Source organism: Diabrotica virgifera, chromosome 9, assembly GCF_917563875.1.
Source record: "Diabrotica virgifera virgifera chromosome 9, PGI_DIABVI_V3a".
Taxonomy (NCBI): Eukaryota; Metazoa; Arthropoda; class Insecta; order Coleoptera; family Chrysomelidae; genus Diabrotica; species Diabrotica virgifera.
Genome location: NC_065451.1, coordinates 56,071,890 through 56,099,224, shown reverse-complemented (window position 1 = coordinate 56,099,224; position 27,335 = coordinate 56,071,890). Strand labels below are relative to the sequence as shown.

The 27,335-nt window shown below is 32.8% G+C and overlaps 2 protein-coding genes across 2 annotated transcripts; both read right to left on the bottom strand.

Annotated features, from left to right (window-relative positions):
• Positions 1-212: 212 nt before the first annotated feature.
• On the bottom strand, positions 213-1,570 carry LOC126890956 (serine--tRNA synthetase-like protein Slimp; the record flags this gene model as incomplete). Its single annotated transcript, XM_050660131.1, has 1 exon — positions 213-1,570. A coding segment is annotated over one exon (1,356 nt), but the record flags the coding sequence as incomplete, so codon positions are not given.
• On the bottom strand, positions 999-27,335 carry LOC126891894 (zinc finger protein 593 homolog). Its single transcript, XM_050661236.1, has 2 exons — positions 27,093-27,335; positions 999-1,901 (listed from the first exon to the last, which is right to left on the bottom strand). Exons 1-2 carry the CDS (start codon positions 27,180-27,182, stop codon positions 1,575-1,577), a joined length of 417 nt encoding a protein of 138 aa, XP_050517193.1. The 5' UTR covers positions 27,183-27,335; the 3' UTR covers positions 999-1,574.

The window sequence follows — 27,335 nt, the reverse complement described above, 5'->3', positions numbered from 1 at the left end:
GCTATTACTTTTATCAGATTTTCTTGCAATCCTTAATTTCTCAAGCTACAACCCTGGTAGTGGGTGTGATAAAGTACTGCAACAGAGGCATTCCTAGATATCTACCACAACAGTTTTTTTGAGGATAGAAACCCCACACTACCATGGACATCTTTTGAAGGCATTCACACAAAGAAACACAAAACAATGTAAGGAAATAAAACAAAAACACATACTAACAAACATTATTTATTTCTTCGAATTTCTTTTTTAAACTTGCATTTAAATTTACATTATTTTCACTAGCAATATTCTCTAATGTACATGCTAAAAACTTGTGAACGTTTATTAAAGACCCTGCAATAATTTTGGGGTATTTTTTATCTTTATTGAAACTATAAGTAAACAACAACCTTTTGCTGACATAAGTGTCATAAAAGCAAACATTTCCAACTTCAACATATTCCTTTTTAAAATTAGAATACATCTGTATTGATATATGTAGGCTTTCAGAGTTTTCTATTTTACATGCAGGTAATATGACAATTCTATAATGACAACCTAAAGAATTATAAATGCGACGAATTTCAGAAACTACTTTATCTACACTTCTGATGGTATCTTCTAAATCAGCATTAAAAATACTAACCACACTCTGTTGACTGAGATTTAAAAAAGAAGGTGGTTCTTCATCTTTTATAGGTTGGTATACCTTACCAACTGAAAAAAACCTTAAAGGTAAGGCAACCTGGTGTAGAGCATGTCTTGCAAAGTATGCCATGAAAGACATTAATGAACCTGATCCACATAAATGTAGTCTATTAAGATTATCTTCGTCGTGATCATGTTCTAAGACATCAAAAACTTTTTTCTTTGTTTGATCTACTTCTACACAGCCTTCATATATCACTGTTCTACAAAAGTTAGGGTTAGAAAATTGGAAATAGCCAGATTCTAAAAGCATCTTTCTAAAATATCCCAACAGATTGAGCTCGAGCAAAGCAGCATCTGATTTTAAATAACAAGCGTATGGGTTCAAATACTTGACAAAATTATTGTCAGTTCCTATTGTAATATGATCTAAAGAATCATTTTTAGGCTGATTGAGGTGTGTATACAGAACAGTTTCTTCATGAGAAAGCGTTTGACTGTGTAGGTCATTAGGTAAACTAAGAATTTTCAACATAGTTGCTTCCTCTATATCATAAAAAGAGATCTTGAGGTTTTTGAGGTCATCCTTTACAATCTTAGCATGTACTTTATATTTTTCCACTTCTGATGGATCGGTATCTGATTTTTTTAATAAGTTAGTTATTTTTTGAGCAATGTCTTGTCTATTAAGCTCCAAAAGATGCTTTCGCTTTGAAACTTCTTGAAAAAATGTCCATTGTTTCACAATATCATCAAAGTCAATTTTTAAACCTCTAACTCTAATATTCTTAACTACTTTATTTTTGTTAATCAAATGTTTTTCAAAATCTATAACTGGAGTTAAAACGACAAATGTTTTTTGAGCTTTATCACCAGTTATGTATAGCGCAGATGAGTAATATCTGCTAGTAAAATGTTTAATTTTTAAAAAAGAAAACCTACAGTTATTCATCTTCATCAATTTTCATTTTCTTGCTAGAACCTTCTGAATCTTCTTTGTTTGGTTGTGTTTCTATCTTCCTCTTGCTCGGTGTCTTCCAGTTTCCCAATCCTGCTGCCCGTTCTGAGTCTTCAATGGTGTAGGGTTCAGTTTCCAATGCCTTAAGTCTTCTTTTATGAACTTTCGTTTTAAAATGATCCTGTAGAGCACTATCACTAATAAAGTACCTGGCACAATGAATACAGTAGTGCTGAGCTGAGCCTGGTTTGTCAAAATCTATGTCTTGGTTAAGCAATTTTTCTGTGTTCTCTGGTTTGATGTCTTCATCAATCTGGAATAAATAAAAAATGTTATTATGATAGTTTCTGAAGGGTATTTCATAAGAATTTTGCAAGAATAATGTGTGGAGGCCTCGAAAGGGCTATAATCTTTAAAATCTATAATAGACTGAAAACTGTTGGCATACACCAAAAATTATAATTTATCAAAGAAAATCTTAACCCATGAACACCCAAATTCTAAAAATAATATAGCAGCTCTCAACCTGTGGTTCTTCAGAGTAGCAATGTTAAATTGAGACATTATTCCAGAATAATCTATGAAGAAATTTTCAGTTTTTCTTATATTTATATGTCCTTTAAAATCTAAAGATAGAAACTTCCGCTGAACACTCTAGACTAGAATTCATCAATGTATACTTGATGAAATGGGGACCAAACAACAGAGCAGTATTCAAGACCTGAGCATACCAGAGAGCAGTACAATAATTTGAATACTGTAGGTAAGAGATCATGACCATGACGATAAATAAGACCAAGATTACGAAATCATGTTTCCTTAATCGTAAGAAAGTGGCTTCTAAATGTCAATGCACAATCAAATAATACACCCAAATCTCTAATCCCAGTTAGTGAATCCAAGAGTAGATCATTAAGAACATATCTATTAGTTAGATTATTTATATGACCAAATGAAATACAAGAACATTTAGTTGGATTTCAGCTTAAACCATTTTGTTTCGACCATAAAAATATATTAAATTGAAAAAATAATTTTATTAACTTAGGAACAACATTTTTGTTTATTTTAGTAGTATTTTGTATTTTGACAACGAAACTCGATTTGGGCTTCGAAATGTTAATAAAATTATTTTTTCAATTTAATTGTGGCTTATTTCCCATCTAAATAATTAATCATAAAAATGCCACAAGGAAATAGCTTCAGAACAACATAAAAATATATATTATTTACATCATCTTGAAGAGATCTGTATCTGATTTATCACGTAAACAACAAAGTAACTTAGGATCATCACCAAATAGTAGAAAGTGTCAGTTTTTGATAACCTTACCAATATCGTTAATGAACAAGTTAAAAAAAACAATATATTGCGGGATACCAGAACAATAATGGAATTCTTTTGAAATGTAAATGTTAATACGAACTTGTTGTGTACGTCCCAGCAAAAAACTTTAATCCAATTAACAATGTGTTCACCAAAGCCAGATGCATGAAGTTTATTAACCAAGAGGTTATGATTAACCCTGTCAAAGGCCTTTGAGAAATCAATATAAATACTGTCGACCTGAATCTTATTTTCAAATGCACCCAACAAGTATTACTGGTAATTGACCAGGTTTGTTACTGTTGACTTTCTATTAGAAAAACCACGTTGTTCATCAAGAATTATGTTTCGGCAAACTCAGGTAAGATTCATCGATACCAATTTATCAAGAAGTTTTGGGATTGCTTATTGAATAGTTATACCTTTAGTATTTCTGAGTAACCAAACATTCAATTTGCAAATCCGATATCGGCTGGTAAAATGTTATAACCACTCTATTCAAACCAAATTAATATAGGACCTTTCACATTCCCATATAAAACATTTGTTAAATACCTTGACATAATTTTAAATCAAAAGCTCTCTTAAAAAGAACATATTCATCATTTGTCAAAAAAATGTGAAAACGCAATAAATGTACTAAGAGCTTTTAGCCGCCACACAAAGTGGGGAGCCGATCCAAATATATCACTAATCTTCTATAGAGCACTAATACGTTCAGTGATTAACTATGTTTGTATCTTATATGGAAATGCAAATTTAATTCAATTGGAGATATTGGAAAAAATAAAAAATATGTGTTTATGACTCTGTCTTGGATGTATACAAAGCACACCAACACATATTTTGGAAATCGAAGCAGCAGAGTCTCCTTTGCATCTTAGACGGCAATTTTTGTGTGATGTTTTTATATCAAAACTGCTAGCACAGAAAAGATCTGAGAAAATACAAAACCTCAATTCAAAAATAGATAGTCCCTTCTGGCGACGTAAAATTCATCCCAAAGTAATAAGCAGTTATCAGCTATTAATCCAATTTAATAGCGAGGTTTACAGAAATGAATGTAGTTCTATTAGAACTACAAATTCCTTATTATTATCTTAATATTGAACCACATGTTAATCAATTTAACATAAATACGTTTGTTGAGCATACGTTTGTATCTCACCAACACTATTCAAAATATACCTCGAAGCAGCACTCAACAAATGGAAGAAAAAATGTACGAATATGGGCATACCACTAACGGACTCAACTTTGTACACCTGTGCTTTGCGGATGACCAGGTGATCATCGCACAGGACTCTGAAGATCTTAGTTACATGATGCGAAAACTATTAGAAGAGTTTACAGAGTGGGGCCTAGAAGTGAATATGGAAAAAACTGAATACATGAGTATCGGAGGAGACCAACATAGCCTCCGAGTAGAGGAAAATCAAGAAATAAAATTATGTGAAGACTACAAATACCTGGGAGTAAAGATCACTCAAGACGGAAAATTAGATGCAGCTATTAAGGAACGAAATATACAGGGTAGGAAAGGCATATCCTTACTAAACAGCGTACTGTGGGATAAAAATATTTCTAAGGAGAATAAAAAAAGAATATATAACACTATAATAAAAAGCATCACAACATATGGATGCGAAGTGTGGCCCATAAAAGACAGAACAGAGAAAATGCTTAGAGCAACAGAAATGGACTTCTGGCGCCGTTCAGCGGGAATATCTAGACGCGACAGAATAACAAACGAGAGAGTCCGAGAAATCATGGGGGTTACACATACTATTGTTGACGACATCAGGACGAAACAACTCAGCTGGTACGGACACGTAAGGAAAATGCCGGAGAATAGAATACCAAGACAAATCCTCGAATGGCAACCAAGAGGAAGGCGCAGACCAGGAAGACCTAGAAGAAGTTGGAGAGAAGGAGTTGATAGAGAAATCAGGGACAGAGAACTCGAGGACGATCTATGGAATGACAGAACGAGATGGAGATTGGAAATCGGAAGACGTCGAAGAACGTTGTAAACCGATATTATATATACGTTTGTTGAGCAAACAATTCTGAAAAGATGGCCGGAGTCCGATTGTATTTATACAGATGGATCCAAATTCGCCGAGTCTACTGGATGAGCCTTTTACCATTCAAATAAAAATTTATCCAAAAAATTTAAACTTTCAAATCAAATGTCTAGTTATACTGCTGAGCTCATCGCAATTTTTCAAGCTTTGAGGTATATTAATATCCATCACAAGAATAAGTTTATTATATTAACAGATAGCAAAAGTTCGGTAGACACAATAGTATAAACTAAATTATCAAGCACTTCATCAGTAGTAATTATAAAAATTTTAGAAACAATCCAGTTACTTACGAATACAGGTAAACAAATTTCTTTGGTTTGGATTAAGGCTCATTATGGAATTAACGGAAATGAAATAGTGGATAGACTTGCCAAGGATGCTACTACAACAGGGGAAACGATAGAAGAACCATTAATGCCAGTCACTGATCTACGAGAATGGTTTAAGAAAAAACAAATGGAGCAATGGCAACTGGAATATGATATCTCTCTTAAAGATATAAGATTTCATGATATCCAACCAAAAATTTATAGAAAACCGTGGTTTAACGATATTACAAATCGGCACTTCATTAAAACCTTAAATAAGCAAGGAACAAACACGGTTTATATCCAGTCCGCAAAAATAAACTAGGGTTGGCCACTTCTCAAAACTGCGCTTGCGGGGAGTTGGGTACATTAGAGCATGTGATTTTCGATTGCGCAAACTTCCAGATGCTGAATCAACAGTTATATAAGAATCTACAAACAGTAGGAGTTACTCTCCCCACCAATTTAAATTCCATTTGTTGTACACGAAATATAAATTTGTATAAAATTGTTTATAACCACTTAAAAAATATAAAAATTGATATTTAAAAAATAATATAAAAAAATATTAAAAAAAAATATATATATAAAAAAATCATAAAAAAAAGAATAAAAATAACAAAAAAAAATACATATTAAAAAACAATAAAAAAACAAAAAAAAGCAAAAAAAATCACAAAGAAGGCCTAAACCTCCGAGAGGTTGAATCGGGTTTAGGTCTTAGCGCTGAAAAATATATATTTTAATATCAATTAGTGGTTTAGTATAAGTATTTAGTAATCGTGTTTAATATTAGCTGTATTTTTAATGTAATGTATGTAATATATGTTTGTAATTAGTAAAATATAATGTATATCAGTTAAAATTAGGAAATTGTGTCTATGAAAAAGATAATAAAAAAAATTGAGCTGGCCAATTGGTTCAAACCAAGGTCATACATCTAAACACACACACTCTATTCTTCTTTATGGTGTGGAAGCTTGGATTGTTAATGTTGACTTAATAAGAAAGCTGGAAGCTTTTGAGATGTGGTTTTTTAGAACTGAGAGATGTGGCTATAAGGTAACATGGACTGATCATGTTACAAACGAAATGGTGTTGCACAGAATGGGAAGAGACATAGAAGTTTTGACCACCAATAATAGGGTTACCATAATTTATTAAGGCCAAATCCGGACAGGGGTAGTCCAAGGGGTTGTAGAAAATGTAAAATGTGAATTTGACTGTGTTGCTACCTCTACATTGTACATATAGGCGAAATGCATATGGCACAATTAAAAATACTAAAAATCGCTACAATATGCAACTAACATCGAAAATCTCTGCCAGTTTAAAATACATATATACCTATGTTTTAACATACTTTAGACCTAGAAAATAATATTTTACCTAGACTCCTAGACCAACTTAACTAGGTGCTGCACAGAATGAAATTTCCCACCGTTGGGCCAAGTGTTTTCCATTTTTTTTTTTTTAGTAAAGAAAAAAATCCGGACATTTCTCATATCCGGACGCCAATCCGGACATTTCTTTCAAATCCGGAAATATGGTAACTGTAACCAAAAAGGTGAAAGACAGCATATTTTTGGCACATACTTAGAAATGATAAGTACGATTTTTGTAGCTGATTATAAAGGCTAAAATCAAAGGAAAAGGGATCCTGGTAGACGCCAAATATCATGGCTAAAAAACATTTAGGACTGGACCGGGTTAAACACACAGACACTTTTAAGAAAAGCAGAAGATAGAGATGAATTTACAATGGTTATAGCCACGATTCTTAGACATTACTACAGTTGCCCAGATCGACTAACCAATGAACATTAAGGGTGCGATTACGTCACGAGAGTACTGTCATTGGAATCGTAATATGATTTTTTTCGAATCCTGAGAAAACTAATAAGTATTTTAGAAAAATTTAAACGCAGAATAAAAGATTACATTATTACTGAGGGCGGAAATCCCCTTAGACTAAACAAGCAGTTTCTTTTGAATGAAATATTTGAAATTAAATATCACACTTCTCTTTTATTTTCAGCCCTGTAACTTATTAAAATAAACATTATAGAAGTTTCCAGGGACTTTCTGCTCTCGGTAATAATGTAGTCTTTCATTCTGAGCTTCAATTTTTCAAAAATATTTATTATTTTTCTCAGGATTCGAAAAAAATGAATACAGGGTGAGTCATGAGGAACTGTACATACTCCTACCTCGTATAGGGGCTCCTATGGGGAATAACAAATGACCATTAAAAAGTGTCTGCTCCCATTGTTTAATAATATACAGGGCGAGTTTCGCATTTTGACAGAAATTTGTATTCGTCATAATTTTTGAACGGTCAGATCGATGTGTCTCTTATTTTGGCCAATCGTTACACTATTACCACCTAATCAACTAATTTATTCAAACTAGAAAAAAATCAGGTCCGGCTTTAAAAAAATTAGTTCGTTTGGGTTTTAGAAAAAATTTCACCCTGTATACGCTTTTTGAAAACTCTAATATGAATTTTACAAATTAGACAAATAGGCAATTAAAATGGCATATTTATTTTTTTCCGCACACGATTACTTAATTGTTTATAAAAAAATCAAATTTCACTATGAATTAAAAGTTTGGTAAAGTGAACCATAGATTAAAAAAAATAACTTTTATTACAAAAATTAATTTTTTTTTTGCACAAATAAGTAATTTATGTTACCATCCAATCAACTGATTTATTCAAACTAGAGAAAAATCAGGTCCGGATTTAAAAAATTAGTTCGTTTTGGTCTTAGAAAAAATTTCACCCTGTATACGCTTTTTGAAAACTCTAATATGAATTTTACAAATAAGACAAATAGGCAATTAAAATGGCATATTTATTTTTTCCCCACACGATTACTTAATTTTTTATTAAAAAATCAAATTTGTCAAAATCGGAATTTTCTAAAAATAAAAAAAAATGAACTCACGGTTTAACTCGCTACAACTCTGTTCCATTTTAATATTTTTTTTCTGAAATTTTTACAGCACATACCTCTTACCATTATGAAGACTATGAAAATTGTTGTAGACTTTCAGTCTTCTTCTTGTAAAAGTTGCAAACTTGTAAATCGCAAAAATTAGGTGGAAAAATTTTAAATTTATCAATTTGATCACGTCTATGTTAAACTATAGAGTCCAAAAAAAGTGTTATGGGAAGTTTTAGATCTAGACGTGTTATAGAAAAAAAAAATGGTAAAACTTTTAATTTTAAGAAAAACGTTGTTTTTGTAATTTAATTTTTGTAAAAAAAGTTAATTTTTTTAAATCTATGCAAAAACTTTGCCAAACTTTTTATGCATAGTCAAATTTGATTTTTTAATAAAAGAATAAGTAATCGTGTGGGGAAAAAATAAATATGCCATTTTAATTGCCTATTTGTCTTATTTGTAAAATTCATATTAGAGTTTTCAAAAAACGTATACAAGGTGAAATTTTTTCTAAGACCCAAACAAACTAATTTTTTAAATCCGGGCCTGATTTTTTTCTAGTTTGAACAAATCAGTTGATTGGGTGATAACATAAATTAAATATTTGTTCAAAAAAAATTCATTTTTGTAATAAAAGTTATTTTTTTTAAATCTATGGTTCACTTTACCAAACTTTTAATTATTCATAGTCAAATTTGATTTTTTTTTATAAAAAATTAAGTAATCTTGTCGGGAAAAAATAAATATGCCATTTTAATTGCCTATTTGTCTAATTTGTAAAAATCATATTAGAGTTTTCAAAAAGCGTATACAGGGTGAAATTTTTTCTAAGACCAAAACGAACTTATTTTTTAAATCCGGGCCCGATTTTTTTCTTGTTTGAATAAATCAGTTGATTGGTGGTAACATAAATTAAATATTTGTTCAAAAAAAATTAATTTTGGTAATAAAAGTTAATTTTTTTAATTCTATGGTTTACTTTACCAAACTTTTAATTCATAATCAAATTTAATTTTTTTATAAAAAATTAAGCAATCGTGTGCGGAAAAAAATAAATATGTTATTTTAATTGCCTATTTGTCTAATTTGTAAAATTCATATTAGAGTTTTCAAAAAGCTTATACAGGGTGAAATTTTTTCTAAGACCCAAACGAACTAATTTTTTTAAAGCCGGACCTGATTTTTTCTAGTTTGAATAAATCAGTTGATTAGGTGGCAATAGTGTAACGATTGACCAAAATAAGAGACACATCGATCTGACCGTTCAAAAATTATGACGAATACAAATTTCTGTCAAAATGCGAAACTCGCCCTGTATATTATTGAACAATGGGAGCAGGCACTTTTTAATGTGTCATTTGTTATTCCCCATAGGGGCCTCTATACGAGGTAGGAGTATGTACAGTTCCTCATGACTCACCCTGTATAATTAAAACACATTGAGAATTTTGACTTGCGTCAAAATTTTGCATTTTGGTACTTCCTCTTAATCGATATTTTTATGTCTTTGATGTATGGAAAATAGTCAAGATAGGTAAAAAATGAAGATGTTTAGTGAATTATAATACCTAACTATGGAAAATTGTTGATATTTATCCATGAAATATTTACGGAAATCTAGGACTTCAATCTCCATTCTACACTGAAAATTTGTCGATGATTTTCCATTAATACTGGATTAACTATTGAATACATACTATCCTTAGAGGTCAGCTAGGATTATGTGAATTACAATTATTTGTATAATTTATTGTAAGAATTTAAATAATAGGTACCTAATAAATTTGGCCACACTACATCTGTACCTGTCATTCTATCATTCTAAAATATCATCAACATTATTATTACGTTAATACATAATGAACTTTTAACGTTTTAACCTATAGTCCAGAAAGCCACTGCGCATTCGCTAGGAAAAATATTCTAATTCGGATTTTTTGCACAATCTTACTCAAAAAGGAACTCCTTTTAACAAATTTGCATGTTGCCAGGACCAAAAGGTGGTCAAAAATTTTTTAAACGTTTTTTTTTTTGTTTTTTTCGTAAAACTATTTTTTTGCATGGAAATAAGTTTTTTTAGGTTTCTTGGATCATTCCAAACAGAAAAGGTCTTTAGTGATTTTTCTCTAAAAATGATAGTTTTTGACATATAAGCGATTAAAAAATTGAAAAATTGCGAAATCGGCCATTTTTAACCCTCAAAAACTATGTGAAAAACTGAAAATTTCAATGTTGCCAAGGTAGGTAGATATTCTTTAAACATCGATTGATGAAATCCTGAAGAGTTTTTTGCAATACAATATTCAAAACTCCTTTGTTTTTTAATTGCTAATCAAGCGTGCGCGACACTATTTTCCACCGATAGTATGATGCAAATGAAAGGAATAAATTCGTTATTTCATAAACCGGCGACTTTAAGGAAAAATCCCGAAACAGGTCGATTTTTATTTTTAAGTTATGATATTGTGGCATATATGGTATACTAGTGTACACTTTTACATAATTATTTATACAGGGTGTCCAAAAAATTGTTATTAAATTAAATTATTTCACAAAAAAAGAAGTAAAAGGACACCCTGTAAAAATAATTATGTAAATGTTTACATTACTGAATAAAGAATTGAAGAACCATTCAAATGAGCTACCATACGACCCCTATTCTCATTTAAAAAAATCATCGATTACGTCATCACGCCCAGACGGATGACGTCACTAGTATACCATATATGCCACAATATCATAACTTAAAAATAAAAATCGACCTGTTTCGGGATTTTTCCTTAAAGTCGCCCGTTTACGAAATAACGAATTTATTCCTTTCATTTGCACCATACTGTCGGTGGAAAATAGTGTCGCCACGCTTGATTAGCAATTAAAAAACAAAGAAGTTTTGAATATTGTATTGCAAAAAACTCTTCGGGATTTCATCAATCGATGTTTAAAGAATATCTACCTACCTTGGCAACATTAAAATTTTAAGTTTTTCACATAGTTTTTGAGGGTTAAAAATGGCCGATTTCGCAATTTTTCAATATTTAATCGCTGATATGTCAAATACTATCATTTTTAGGGAAAAGTCACTAAAGACCTTTTCTGTTTGGAATGATCCAAAAAACCTAAAAAAAACTTTTTTTCATGCAAAAAAAATAATTTTAGGAAAAAAACAAAAAAAAACGTTTAAAAAATTTTTGACCACCTTTTGGTCCTGGCAACATGCAAATTTGTTAAAAGGAGTCCTTTTTGAGTAAGATTGTGCAAAAAATCCGAATTAGAATATTTTTCCTAGCGGATGCGCAGTGGATTTCTGGACTACTACCTTATAAAAATATATTCTTTTTTACATTCCTACAATAGGTACGATCTACAACTTTCATGAATAATTCAAAAAAGTTTTTACGGGAAACTACACCAAAATTACAAATACAAAAATATAAAGTAAACTAGGAATAGGTACCGGGTTGTGAATTGGAAAACGGGCCATAGGAAACTTAATGTAAAATTCTAAACTGTTGAATTCCAGCTTCCCTAATTATTTTACATCAAAAGACATTAGAAACTATTTGTAGAGGATTGAAATCTGTATTGAAAACAACTGTTAAAATTGTTCTACGAATTAAATATATTCCGAAATTTTGTAAAAATGTAATACATTTTTCAGTTTTTCATCCCAAAATTAAGCCACACACAGTGCAATAATCACATGCAAATGTCACAATGAAGTTATTATTTTCACATTTTTGAACTGTCTATATTTTTATTTTATCATTTATTGTTTAAAAACAATACAATTGATAAGATACCCTCAGTTGCGGAGAAAGTATTAATAATAAAGATTTTTTATTCAGTCAATGGTGTGAGCACTGTCAGTTAAATAGTAACGTGTGGCCTAACTTTTATACACATACCTACTGTGGCAAATGTATCATATTTTTCAAAATTTTGGAATGCATTTAAATCGTAGAACAATTTTAACTTTTGATATTAATACAGATTTCAATTCTCTACAAGTATTCTCTCATGACTTTTGATGTAAAATAATTAGGGAAGCAGGAATTCAACAATTTAGAATTTTACATTGAGTTTCCTATATGATATAAAAATAATTGTGGGAGATATGAATGCGAAAGTAGGAAGAGAAGAAATGTATATGAATATAACGGGAGGTAAAAGCCTACATAAAGAAAGTAATGACAATGGCAAAAAACTAATAGAACTTTCAATGGTACATAACCTTAAGATAGTAAGTACACAATTTGATCATAAAGATATACACAAAATAACCTGGATCTCTCCTGATGGGAAAACGAGAAACCAAATAGACCATGTCCTCATTGAAAGAAAACACAACAGATCTGTGACTGATTGTAGAAGTTACAGAGGAGCAGACGCGGATAGCGATCATACATTGACAATAGTCAAACTTAAGCAAGAAATTCCCAAGCCACCAAGAAAAGGAACACAACGGAAAAAATACCAATTGGAGCGACTCCAAGATAAAGAGGTAGCAAAAAGAACAGAGGAAGAGATAAACAAGGGATTGGAAAGAATCACTACTGGCAACATAGAAGAGGAATGGGAACTAATACAAGCAGCTGTGATAGAAGCGGCAGACTTTAGCATTGGGAAAGCAGAAAAAGAAAAGAGAGAACAATGGTTTGATGAGGACTGCAAAAGAATTCTAGAGCAGAAAAACAACGCAAAAATGGAAAATATTAGAAACACCACAGAAAAAAGTAACGAGTATTATAAAGCAAAGAGAAGAGAAGCTAAACGATTATGTAGGCAAAAGAAGAGAAAATCACTGGAAAAGCAACTAGAAATAATAGAAGAAAACTATGTCCAAAAAGAAGTTAAAAATTTTTATCAAGGAGTAAAAAAACACGAGGGACTCAAAATAAATGCACAATGTTTTGCAGAAATAAAGATGGTATGTTGCTGGGAGACAAGACAGAAAAATTGAATAGATGGGCAGAATACTTCGGAGAATTATTAAACGATAAAACCCAAACAGAAACAGAAATGCAACAGCGAGGGCAAGAAATCGAACAACAACAAATACAAGAAGCGGAACCACAACAAACACATGCACCGAGAGAAAGGGAGATAATAACGGTAATAAAGGACCTAAAAAAATAATAAAAGTGCCGGAGAAAGCTGAGTTTCAGCAGAGATATTAAAGGTAGGAGGAAATATACTGCAGCATAAAATAGCTGGACTTGCAGCATAAAGAAAATATGGGACAACGAAAAAATGCCGGAGCAATGGAACACAGCACTCATCTGCCCAATTCACAAGAAAGGTGATAAGACCATATTGTGAAAATTACAGAGGAATCGCACTGTTAGAAGTGGTGTATAAAGTATTAGCAAAAATTATAAGAACTAGATTGAAAACTTATGAATCAGAGATAATAGGAGAATCCCAGGCTGGTTTCAAGACAGGGAAGAGGAACAACCGATCAAATTTTTTTGCTAAAGTTATTACAAAACAATAGGTATGAACAAAATCTAGGCTTACATATGCTTACATATGCTCTTTATCGATTTTAAACAGGCTTACGACTCTATCTCACGAAACGGGCTACACGAAGCAATGAGAGCACTAGGAATATCAGAGAAACTGATACGATTAGTTAAAATGACGTTAACCAACACAGTCAATAAAGTCATGATAGAAGGCAGTTTTTCAAATCAGTTTAACGTCAACAGAGGATTAAAACAAGGGGACCCCCTGTCAACAGACTTATTCAATCTATAAAATTTTAAAATAAACTGAAATTTAAAAAAATATAGTAATAGAAAATATAATTAGAGGAGCCAATATCCAGACAAGCGGCACGATTCTTAACAGAAGACAACAGTGTATAGGTTTTGCAGACGACTTGGTGTTTCTGACGTGTTCAGGAATAGAACTTCAAAAAATGTTCAAGCAATTTGAAGAAGAAGAAAAAAATATGGCCTGACTATAAACCAAGGAAAAACCAAGTATATAGAAATGAGAGGAGAAAATGCTGAAGAAAATAAGTGGATTACTCTAAGGACAAATGACAAAGATTATAAATTTGAGAAAGTAACTGAATTTGAGTACCTTGGAGTCACAGTTACAAATAGAGGAGACGAAGAGAGAGAGATAGATAAACGGTTGTTTATGTAGCAAAGCAGTAGGTTCATTAAACGCACTGTTGAAGGCAAAAACGTGTCCAGGGCAGCCAAGATCCGAGTATATGAAACAATAGTGAGACCAACGGTGCTGTATGCATATGAAACTTGGACAATGAACCAGAAAGTAGAAAAGAAGCTAGAGATTTGGGAGAGAAAAATATTGAGAAAAATTTTTTGGGGTATAAAGGAGGCTAACGGGGATGGCGCAGAAGAACAAACCTGGAAATGGAGATGTATAAGAAACCTAAAATAACTCAGAAAATCAAGGCACAGAGAGTTAGATGGTTGGGCCATGTTTTACGAATGCCACAAGAAAGAAACGTCCTAATAGTTTTATCAGCAGGAGAACAAGGGAAGAAAAGAAGAGGGAGACCACAAAGGAAGTGGTTTGATGCCGTCCGGACTGACCTAGAAGAAACGGGTACAAGAGACTGGAGAGGACAAGTACAGGACCGCAAAAAGTAGAAGAAATTAGTCAAGCATATCGAAGCCAAGGGCCTCTAAGGCCTGTAGGGCTGTTATATATATACACTGAGTTTCCTATGGCCCGTTTTATGATTCACCACCCGGTATAAGATAAAATGTGTATTATTTGTCTTATTATTTAATAATAACACAAATAATACACATATATACACAATAACTCACATTTAATGATCGAAAATCATTTAAAAATATGGAATTGTGTACTCTTGTGACGTAAAGTCAAAAATATAAGTCTCCCCACCACCCTCGGTCAAGACAACGGTAATAAAGTCTAATAACCGTGGGTTATAGCCAACCTTCATTAGTGGAGGTGACACTAGAAGAATCTACATACATGTTGTGAACATGGTAAGGGTTAATTTACATGAGGTGAACATTAGAAATATTACTAGAGCAGAAGGAGTGATAGAGGTTGTTAAACCTTTCCTGAAACAATTCAGAAGGAAGTACAGTGGAACCTCGATAACTCGGATTAATCGGGACCGCGACCGATCCGGGTTATCGAAAATCCGAGATAGCCGGAGAATATGGTAAAAATTAATAAAATACGGTATACTTACAGATAAACTCCGTTAGAATTGAAATAACATAAAATATATTTATAAATATGCACAGTACCTACTCATTAAAATTACTAAAAAAAACACCAAACACAAACGTAAGCAAATGGAAGCGAACAATACAAGACACACAATACAGTTACAACAATGTAATGTTATTATTAGAACAGTGAAAACTAAAGACCATTGTTTTTAAAAGAATTTTTTAAATAGTCTTTCCTAAACAATGCTGACAGTTTGAAATAAAAAGGAATAGATACTACAGACAGTTGTTTCTGCGGCGTGTGCTATGAGTCATTTTTAATATCGTATAGTTCAAATTACCCACATACACATTATCTCTCAAATATTATATTACATACATTTTTATTGTTGAAAGGTTTGTCTGATAATTAAATATTTTGATGGGAAATAAATGGCAAATGATGGCAATTAAATTGAAAAATACAAAATATTGAAAATCAAAATGTTTATCTGATGAAAATCGGTCCGGGTTAGCCGGATTTCCGGGTTATCGGGGGCCGACTTATCGGGGTTCCACTGTATTTGTCAGATTGTTATATTAAAAATATATATAACTAGCTGACCTGGCGAACTTCGTACCGCCTTAGAAATATATAAAATTCTGTCAAAGTTCAATAAATAAAAATTAAAAGAAAACAAAAAAAAATTAATAATATTAAAAATAGTATGTAATAAAACGGAATTAATTTTGTTATTTCTTATAAGCAATGTTTTATTTGCGGCGTGCAAATCTACAACGATGGCGGTTTTCCAACGCTCGATTAATTTTCCATGCCTGTAACATAGACACTCTTAAGTTCCAATAAACTTGTGATTTAGTGGCAAAAGCCAAGGGCACAGGAAATTGTAGATACTTGAAATCAAATGGCAAATCTATTGAAATCCTTGGAATACGCGGGATAAAGATATCCTCTCCTTTGAATTTCTGTGATTGTGACCCAGCAAATTAATAATAAATTTGAGAGTTACACTTAGAAGGTTAAAATGACAATAATTATAAACGCCACCACTATTCTCGATACATAAACAACTATATTGCTATTACCTTCCATTGAACTCATTAATTTCGTCGATTCTCGATAATCAAGGGGGAGACGGCGGCGGCGCCGCTGATTAAGATCATCATACGATCAAATGCACAGTTTGCGAGGGCGTGCATGATTTGGACGCTAAATTTAAAATTCGACGCTGAAAAATAAAATTACCTGTTTCTGCATACATGATTTGGACGCTGGGTCTAATTGAAATGTAAATGGAAAGTCAGGTAATAAAATTCTAGAGATTAAGCTTGATAAGGTTTATTTGTCACTTTGAAATAAATACGACATACATTTTACGAAATGGTATCGATCGATACAGTTAGTTTGATACTCATGTATCCTATCTCTAACGAACATAATTTTTTTTCTACTCTTTGGATCTTTAAGTCTATTACTTTCATGGACACTATTAATTGTAATGTAAGTTTCAGTTTGAAAATTTTTTAAAACATCAATAAAATGGAAAATATTTGGATGAGCATGGTAAAAATTATGATTAAAACGCGAGTGGAACGATTCACAAGCATTAGTTGTTAATTCTAAACTCTCACTCATCGTAGCCCACATCTCCGGCGGAAATGTTGCGTGGTCGCCAATGTAGTAGTCCAGAAAGTAGTTGGAAAACTTTTCAATTTTTGCATCCTTTGGTTGAATAGCCATAAAATAATATATGAAAGATTCTTCGACTTCTGAGGGAGGTAAAAATGGCAGCCCAAAAATATATTTCAGCCATTTAGATATTTCACTGTCTGCCAATTTATATTCCCGAATTAAGAAGATGATAATGTTAGAACTTGGTTCAACCGCAAATATAAAATTCTCGTCTTTAAGTGTTTTGATATTCATAATATTTACCGCAGCAATAGTTTCTTCTTTACTTTTGGGCAGTTTCGGTTGAGCCATTTTCGGTTGTATATTTGATTTCGTATTAAATTAACGTCTTTAACAGTCATGTGGCTCAAGCGGGGATGGCCCGTTTCGGCGCCGGCGATTCGGCGCCGGCGTTTCGGCGCCTGCCGGTTCGGCGCCCGCTGATTCGGCGCCCGCCGATTCGGCGCCGGCTGATTCGGCGACAGATACTTTGGCAAAGTGAGAGAGAAAAAAAAATAGTTGTTAATGTATGATAGTCTGAAATTTTCTTTAACAAAAAATGTCAGGAGAACAATTCTCGACATTTTAATTTTAGAAGATGTAAAATAATTCACAAAAATAATATGTTTTATTTAATAATTTTATGCAAAAACCATTATTTTAATATTAAGAAATTTTTGATTAAACAAATACAAATGACTTTCATTCTATAATCTGCAATATAGGATTATTAGTTTTAATAGGTACGTCAATTTCAGATGTCTGACACTAAGAAGTATTAAGTATTTTTTGAATAATAACAAATTTGTGCAGGGCCTAAGGCCGATGCCACATTATGCGTTTTGACCGGATGCGTTTCCGACGCATCCGGTGAAAACGCATAGTGTGACAGATCGGTCCGGTTGCGTTGGAAGCGGATGCGTTTTGAGTCATCGGTACGCGCTTACTACCTGCACCAGACTAAACGCATAGTGTGACAGGTCGGTCCGGTTGCGTTGGAAACGGATGCGTTTTCACCGCATCCGTTCAAAACGCATAATGTGGCATCGGCCTAAGGCTTCTTAAAGGCCTAAACTTCTTAATCTTCTTAAAGAGACAGATTTTCGTAGAAACAGTGATAATAGTATTACTGGATAAGTAGAAAAATCATATTTGACCAGTTTAAAACGTACCCATAATTAAAAAACGATTAACTCTCTAAGGATTATGACGAAGCAAGGTTGGCAATCTTCTCAGTTAGAACTTGAGCTTCATTCAGTGCTGAAAGGTTATAGTGAAAGTTTAAAGTTGTGATTAAAAAAGAAGTTAACAAATTCGTAATGGAGAATCAAGTGAAGAGTAAACGAGGCGGAAGCAAATTTATTCACGATGGCTTTGCCTATGTATTTGACAAAGCTAGTAAAGCAGATAATACATTGAAATTTTACCGCTGCGAACAGAAAGACCGATGTAAGGCACGAATTCATGTTCAGAACAACGCTGTGATCAAGTTCTTAAATGATCATTCGCATGAGCCCACTCCTGCCAAAATTGAAGTCGATGCTGCCAAGACGAAAATAAAGCAGTTGTCCGAAAGTAGCCGAGAGCCAACTGTTCAAGTTATTAACCAATGCATTGATAACTTATCTCAAGCAGCCCAAGCATCAATGCCAGACCAGTGTAGTGTGCTTTAAGGAAAATCGTGAGAAGAAAACGTCACGAAGTTCTTGCTCCACCTCCAGCTCCAGCGTCAGCGGTTGATCTTGTTCTACCAGAGCGTTACACCACCATTGATGCCCATGGAGAGAATGAACAATTCTTGCTCGCTGAAAATGGTCCCAGAGAGGATAGAATTTTGATTTTTGGACGTCGCAGCAATCTGAGGTACTTGCAACAAGCCGAGAACGTGTACGTGGATGGAACATTCAAGTCTGTTCCACCGCTTTTTGCTCAGGTATTTATATATTTTTATACATATATTCATGATTATTTTTTTTTATTTTTATTTTCAAACCCTATTAACGCTAGCCAATGACTTTATTATTTTGTGTCTATTTATTTATTGTAATAAAGAGTCTCAATAAACTTGAAAATTTGTTTTTTTTAAACCTTAAATCCATAAAGAAATCCATAAAGTTGGAAAAAATAACATTTAATATATTTTTTTAGTGTGGTATAGATATAAATCAAGAGCCTCTTAAATTTCTAAAAAAGTAACGTAGGTATAATCTGGCGCCAAAACAGCCGACGCCGAATCGGCCGGCGCCGAACCGGCCGAAGCCGAATCGGCGGCGCCGAACCGGCCGCGCCGAACCGGCGGCGCCGAATAGTACTAGACCCGGCTCAAGCAATCTACATTTTCTTTCAACGCACTATGTATGATTTTGGACGGCCTTTCGGTCAAATTATCCTTAGCCTTCCTTTTGGCACTGCTACGCACAATCTGTCTATTAAGCGTCTTGATATCACGCTGGTGATTATGTTCTAGATTACTTCGGATCACTAACTTTTCTGGCCTTTCGTGAATATCTTCGCTTTACACGACCGTTTTACGCACCTCCAATACGTTTCTCCCGATTTTAGTACTTTATCTTGAGAAAAAGTAAAACTGTTCACTTTGAGCAAAATTTTACCACGATTACTTATTAACGTTGAAATTTCCATATTCACTATTAGTTTATATTCCTGTCTAGTACATGAGTTATTGTAAATAGACACAGGTTTATGGATTACAAACAAATTACCAGTTTGTTTTTTGCGGGAAACGAAAGTAATTAGTTTCGGTAGTACCGTAAATAAATTATCAATATGTCATCAGATGTTACTATACAGAATGTCTCACCGAATAAATTCTATTCTACCTCTTACTCTACATCAGTGGAATTTATACAACCCGTTGGATGTGCATGATTTGGACGCTAAATTTAAAAGACCCAAAGGAGGAAGACCCAACCCTTCGGTCCTAACTTTACTTTCTGGCAGCGTCCAAAACACGGGTACTTTTAAGACCCTCAGGTACTTTAGCGTCGAAAACATGCCCGCCCGTTTGCGAGTCTTAGCCTTCCTTTTGGCACTGCTACGCACAATCTGTCTATTAAGCGTCTTGATATCACGCTGGTGATTATGTTCTAGATTACTTCGGATCACTAACTTTTCTGGCCTTTCGTGAATATCTTCGCTTTACACGACCGTTTTACGCACCTCCAATACGTTTCTCCCGATTTTAGTACTTTATCTTGAGAAAAAGTAAAACTGTTCACTTTGAGCAAAATTTTACCACGATTACTTATTAACGTTGAAATTTCCATATTCACTATTAGTTTATATTCCTGTCTAGTACATGAGTTATTGTAAATAGACACAGGTTTATGGATTACAAACAAATTACCAGTTTGTTTTTTGCGGGAAACGAAAGTAATTAGTTTCGGTAGTACCGTAAATAAATTATCAATATGACATCAGATGTTACTATACAGAATGTCTCACCGAATAAATCCTATTCTACCTCTTACTCTACATCAGTGGAATTTATACAACCCGTTGGATGTGCATGATTTGGACGCTAAATTTAAAAGACCCAAAGGAGGAAGACCCAACCCTTCGGTCCTAACTTTACTTTCTGGCAGCGTCCAAAACACGGGTACTTTTAAGACCCTCAGGTACTTTAGCGTCGAAAACATGCCCGCCCGTTTGCGAGTCTTAGCCTTCCTTTTGGCACTGCTACGCACAATCTGTCTATTAAGCGTCTTGATATCACGCTGGTGATTATGTTCTAGATTACTTCGGATCACTAACTTTTCTGGCCTTTCGTGAATATCTTCGCTTTACACGACCGTTTTACGCACCTCCAATACGTTTCTCCCGATTTTAGTACTTTATCTTGAGAAAAAGTAAAACTGTTCACTTTGAGCAAAATTTTACCACGATTACTTATTAACGTTGAAATTTCCATATTCACTATTAGTTTATATTCCTGTCTAGTACATGAGTTATTGTAAATAGACACAGGTTTATGGATTACAAACAAATTACCAATTTGTTTTTTGCGGGAAACGAAAGTAATTAGTTTCGGTAGTACCGTAAATAAATTATCGATATGTCATCAGATGTTACTATACAGAATGTCTCACCGAATAAATCCTATTCTACCTCTTACTCTACATCAGTGGAATTTATACAACCCGTTGGATGTGCATGATTTGGACGCTAAATTTAAAAGACCCAAAGGAGGAAGACCCAACCCTTCGGTCCTAACTTTACTTTCTGGCAGCGTCCAAAACACGGGTACTTTTAAGACCCTCAGGTACTTTAGCGTCGAAAACATGCCCGCCCGTTTGCGAGTCTATAAGGTACATACATACAAACATTCATTTTTATTTATTATATAGATGTAAAATATTTAAATGCCTATTTAAAAATAACGGTTGGAGATAGAAAAGTGAAAATTTAGAGATATATTTATATTTTGATTCTACATCATATGCACTTGGGTGCAAAAAAATCGATACACTGAAAATTTTTGCTGATTTAAGTGATTTTTTTACCATGTTATACGCTGTGAGCTCGTACGTAGAGGGGATATTTACGAATTCGCGAGCGCCAGTAGTGGCAAGTCTGTAAACGTTTACCGGAAATTTGGCATTAAAGTCAAAGTGATTAATTTAACATTAAAATTAAAAACATTAATTATAAAAAATATTAGTTGGTCAAAGTTGTGGTATATATTTTTACCTTAAATATACTTACGTTTTAAATACTGAATTTAAGTTTTTTTAATGTTCCGTAATATGTAATATTATCTTAATATATTAATCTTAGCGCCATCTACACGATAATTGTGAAAGTATCCGAAGTAAGAAATTCATATTTTATCAATAGAACGTCAAAATGATTAGCAAAATCTTAAAAAAATCGATTACAATTTAATTACTTTTTTGCGTTGTAAATATTAAGCGATAACAATTAAATAATAAATTTCAAAATTACCGGTGAAAGTTGAATTAGTAGTCCGCTAGGAGCGACACCAGCGAAGCTCAGAGCGTACAGCCTTATTTATTAACAATATTGCTGTAATAATATCGTTGCTAGACAGGTAGACTGTCATTGTATACCGGCTGTATGAATCAAACTGTGTTTTTTTCTCAAAGTTCGCATCACCCTGTGGACTATTCTAGCATTTATAAAATACTGAAATTAAAAACCAACTATAGCCCAGGTTTTCTTAATAGTCTGTTTTTAGATTCATTCACTTATGTTGGACAATAAAAAAGTTAGGTACTTTAACAAGTGGCCATGTTTGTCATCATTACAGGGTGTTTTTAAATAAGTGCGACAAACTTTAAGGGGTAATTTTATACGAGAAAATATTGACAGTTTGCTTTATAATCATATGTCCGCAAACGCTTCGTTTCCGAGATACGGGATGTTCAATTTTTTTTACAAACTAACGATTTATTTATTGCTTTAAAACCAGTTGAGATATGCAAATCAAATTTGGTGCATTTTAAGACGTAGTAATTGCACATGTTTTGACATACAATTAAGAATTTAATATTCACCATTGGTGCGCAAACGGGTATTATGACCGATCGTATTACCTGTATGCACGCCAATGGTGAATATAAAATTCTTAATTATTTGTCAATAAATGTGCAATAACTACATCTTAAAACCCACCAAATTTGATTTGCATATCTTAACTGGTTTTAAAGCAATAAATAAATAGTCGGAAACGAAGCATTTGCGGACATATGATTATAAAGTAGACTGTCATTATTTTCTTATGTAAAATTACCCCTTAAAGTTTGTCGCACTTATTTAGAAACACCCTGTACTGATAACGAACATGGCCAATTGTTAAAGTGCCTAACTTTTTTATTATCCAACATAAGTGAATGAATCTAAAACCAAAATGTTAAGAAAACCTGGGGCTATAGGTGGGTTGTAATTTCAGTATTTTATAAATGCCAGAGTAGTCCACAGAGTGATGCGAACTTTGAAAAAAAAAAACACAGTTTGATTCGTACACCCGGTATACACTGACAGTTTATCTGTCTAATAACAATATTATTACAGCCACATTGCTAATGAATATATATGCTATAACATGGTAAAAAATCACTTAAATCGGACAACAGGTTTAGGAAATTCGAGATATCAAAAATGACCAAACTTCAGTGGATCGATTTTTTTGCACCTGAGTGTATAATTAAGAAAAAACAGTTTGTCCAAAAAAATTTAAAAAAAGTTCGGGAGGGCAAGCCCCCTTTTCACTTGGGTTGATCATACCAACTTAAAAACCTTCCCTCATGACTCATGCACAACAACTTTGATTCAGATCATCTTAGGATCAAATGCATAGTTTGCAAGTCTATAAGGTACAGTTGCGGTCATTAAATAGTTTACAGGATTATGTATCTAGGAGCCGATTTTTTAAATTTTTACCCCGTGTAAACGCACCTTTTACGTCAAAGTGACGTTACCAGTGGTGTACCTAGAATAGGTTGATTAAAATTAAAAAATCAAAATAATATAAATAATATATTTTACAAAATTTAACAAAATGAAAAGTTAGAAAGAAGTCTTTTTGAATAAACTTGATTATGATATTAATAACGAAAATAAGGAAGTCTGGTTTTAAAATACCCTTTTATTTTAAATCTATTTTATAATAAATATTGATAAACACATCTTTGTTTGATTTTCCATATGCACATATGGCTCACGTTTAAATCTGCAGCAACTTGCCTTAGTGACCAACCTTCTTCGAGTTTGGCAACTGCTCTTACTTTTTGCGCATCACTCAAATGCATTCGAATCATTTTGGAGGAGTTTGATATCGTTTTATTTTGTTTTTCAACATTTCTGAAATTTTTGACAAGCATTGACTTCCTGAAATTTTTTGACTTTGACATTTCTCAAATCCGTACGACACTGCTATTTTTGCAGTATTACAATGTAAAAATTAAAGTGTAAACTATTCAGTGACTGTAACTGTACATACATACAAACATTCATTTTTATTTATGTAGATGTAAAATATTTAAATGCCTATTAAAAAATAACGGTTGGAGATAGAAAAGTGAAAATTTATATTTTGATTCTACATCATATAAAATTAAGAAAAAACAGATTGTCCAAAAAAATTTAAAAAGTTTCGGAGGGGCAAGCCCCCTTTTCACTTAGGTTGATCGTACAACTCAGAAATCTTCCAGGGTTCATGCACAACAACTTTGATTAAGATCATCTTAGGATCAAATGCATAGTTTGCGAGCCTATAAGGTACAGCTGGTTCCTAAAAAAACTGCTACGACTCTTAACCCTTAGTTGACGGACGGTACTTTAAAGTATATCTTTATATTTACCTTGATTTTTTCCTATAGGTACTTTAAAGTACCTTATAGAGAATAATATAAGTTAATTTCAATCGACCGGCAACATTGTTTTAGTGCTAAAACAATAACAATATTAGTGCATAAGCTAACTATTGTGTTGTGATTTGTCATCTGTAACACATGTGCCAATAAATTGAATCTGATCTCAACCTATTTCGGTATAACTGATTATAATATTGTAGAGTATTGTAGACTAAACATTTGAGTGCAAGCGTAAGTATTTACTTTTGATAAATAATTACTGGTGTTTGAGAAAACTGATACTTTTCGCTGTGGACTTAAAAGTACTGTCACGCATTTGGAAGTAATTTATTACTGGACATAAATTTGTTTCGCGACTATCGTTTCTTATTATATTCTTACCCGTTTCTTTTTTTTAGATGGAAAAAAAATAGACTGGACTAGCAAAAAACCTCTAAGTGATGCGGAATTATTAAATATTGTTGACAATTTCTTGTTTGATGATATACGGGATGACCTAAATTTCCAAACTGACGAAGAATCAGATAATGATGATGAGGCAATAATTAATTCTAACAATGCTGTACCAGAACCTTCAAGTACATTAGGCTATAAATTATGGTGTCTTTCCGATCAATATGGATATATTATGAAATTTACCAGGGAAAACACAGCATAGTTGAAGAAAAGTATAAGGACTTTGGACTAGGAGCCCGTGTAGTTCTGCATTTTATTGAAGAAGAATGGGGAAAACAAAGAATGATTTATTTCGATAACTATTTTACCTCCATACCCTTGTTAGAGAAGTTAAAAAGTGAACAAACTTTAGCATGTGGAACAATTAGACCGAATAAAAAGTTTCTTCCTAAGAACTTGACAGCTGATAAATCCACGAAGCGTGGGGATTTTGATTACAGGATTCCGTCGAAGGATATTGGAGTGTGGAAATGGAAGGACAATAAAGTTGTTCACTTCGCTAGTATTTACCACGGTTGTGAGGAAATAACTGTTCAAAGGACCCAAAAAGATGGTGCTAAGGCTGATATTGTTGCTCCCATGATTGTAAAAGATTACAATAAATTCATGGTGTTGACCATGCTGATCGTTTGAGAAGTGCTTATGGACTAGACAGACGCAGTAAGAAGTGGTGGCATAGGCTATTTTGGGGATTAATAGATATAGCATTCGTTAATGCTTATATAATATTCTGCGACATACGAGAAAACCATTTTTTTTAGATTTTCAAAGAGGAGTTGCTATAGGCCTGATGGCTCACAAACTTCAGCAAGCTCCATCAAAATGACGAAGACCGAATAGTGATGTGTACTCTGAAAGAAGAAGAAGAAGAGAATATTATTCAGTCCCATCCGATGTACGCATTTCAAATAGAGGCTCCCAGTGGGTAAAATATGGTGCCCAAAGAGGTAGATGTGAGGTATGCAGCAGCCAAGGTGTTCAATCGCGACCTCATTCAACATGTTATACCTGCAAAGTTTATCTGTGTTCTAATGAGAAGAGAACTGTTTCAATATATATCACGATGTTGAATGTTGATATATTTTTTACAAATAAATTGATAAAAATCTCCATATTTATCATCAGTCACCTAATAACTTACTACCTACACTAAATTGCTCTACACAGCCTGACGGTACTTTAAAGTACCGCATCTGTTTTTTTACGTAAAAGGTTTTGAAAAATTTTGAAAAAGATTATACTTCTTTTTGAATGTATTTTTGAACATATTTCATCAAAAAATTTAAAAATTTTGTATTATTTTTATAATCCGGCAACTAAGGGTTAAAGCGTATTTTGTAGAAAATTGAGCAGTGTATTTTGAAGGATAAATACTTATTATTTACACACTGTCACTGTCACTGCTAAATCTTAAAATTTGTCAGATAACTTATTCTGTTCAACCTCAAAAAATGGCTCCACATGCTAGCAAAGAACTAAAAGCAAGAATTGTAACGAAATTAGAAGATGGTTGGTCACTATCTGCTTTAACGTAAGCAAAACAATAGTTTTTAATATTAATAAAATACGGAACGAACAAGAAACTCTCTAAAGAAATCAAGGATCTGGAAGAACAAACATATCTACCGCTCATAAAGATCGTACACTTTTGGAGAGATTAGAAGAGAATCATTTTGAAGATGCGGAAACTGCAAGAATCATGTCACAGTTTCCGGGAAGAAAGACAACAACTTGGGGCAGAATTAAAGCACATCTTAGGTACGGAACTGCAGCAAAAATTACTTGTTTATGAATATATTACAATTTTTGACTTAATAATTATTACAATTTATGAATTAACATATTATGTAATCTATTTGTTTGTTGTTTGTTTATTTTATTATTTGTCTGTCATAATAAATATAATATAATGTCAGAAAAATCAAATACACTGCTCAAAATGATGAAATCTTACTAAAGAGTCTTATCAGTTTTTTAGGAACCAGCTGTACATACATACAAACATTCATTTTTATTTATGTAGTTGTTTAGAAAATTTACTGCATTAAATATAATTTTCTGGGAAAATGTACTGAATTTCTCAAAAACTGATGAAACTACTAGATAAAAATTTAGAAAAGCCTGTAATAGGTACTTAATATTTTTAAACAATTACCTGATCTAAATCTTTAGTTCTTCGCTTGGTTCTCCACTTTTTCTTCAGGTGGGTATCACCGTAGTGGTACTTTTTCCTTTTATAAACCATGAGAGTTAAAAGTAAGTGTGATTTGGGAAATATTTTCAAAACACATGTTTACAGATCGGATCCTAACCTCACTAATTTCATTAATTTGACAGCAACTTAAATCGTGCAAAGTTATGCAACCAAATTCACACACGAAGCTAAAAGCGTCTACAC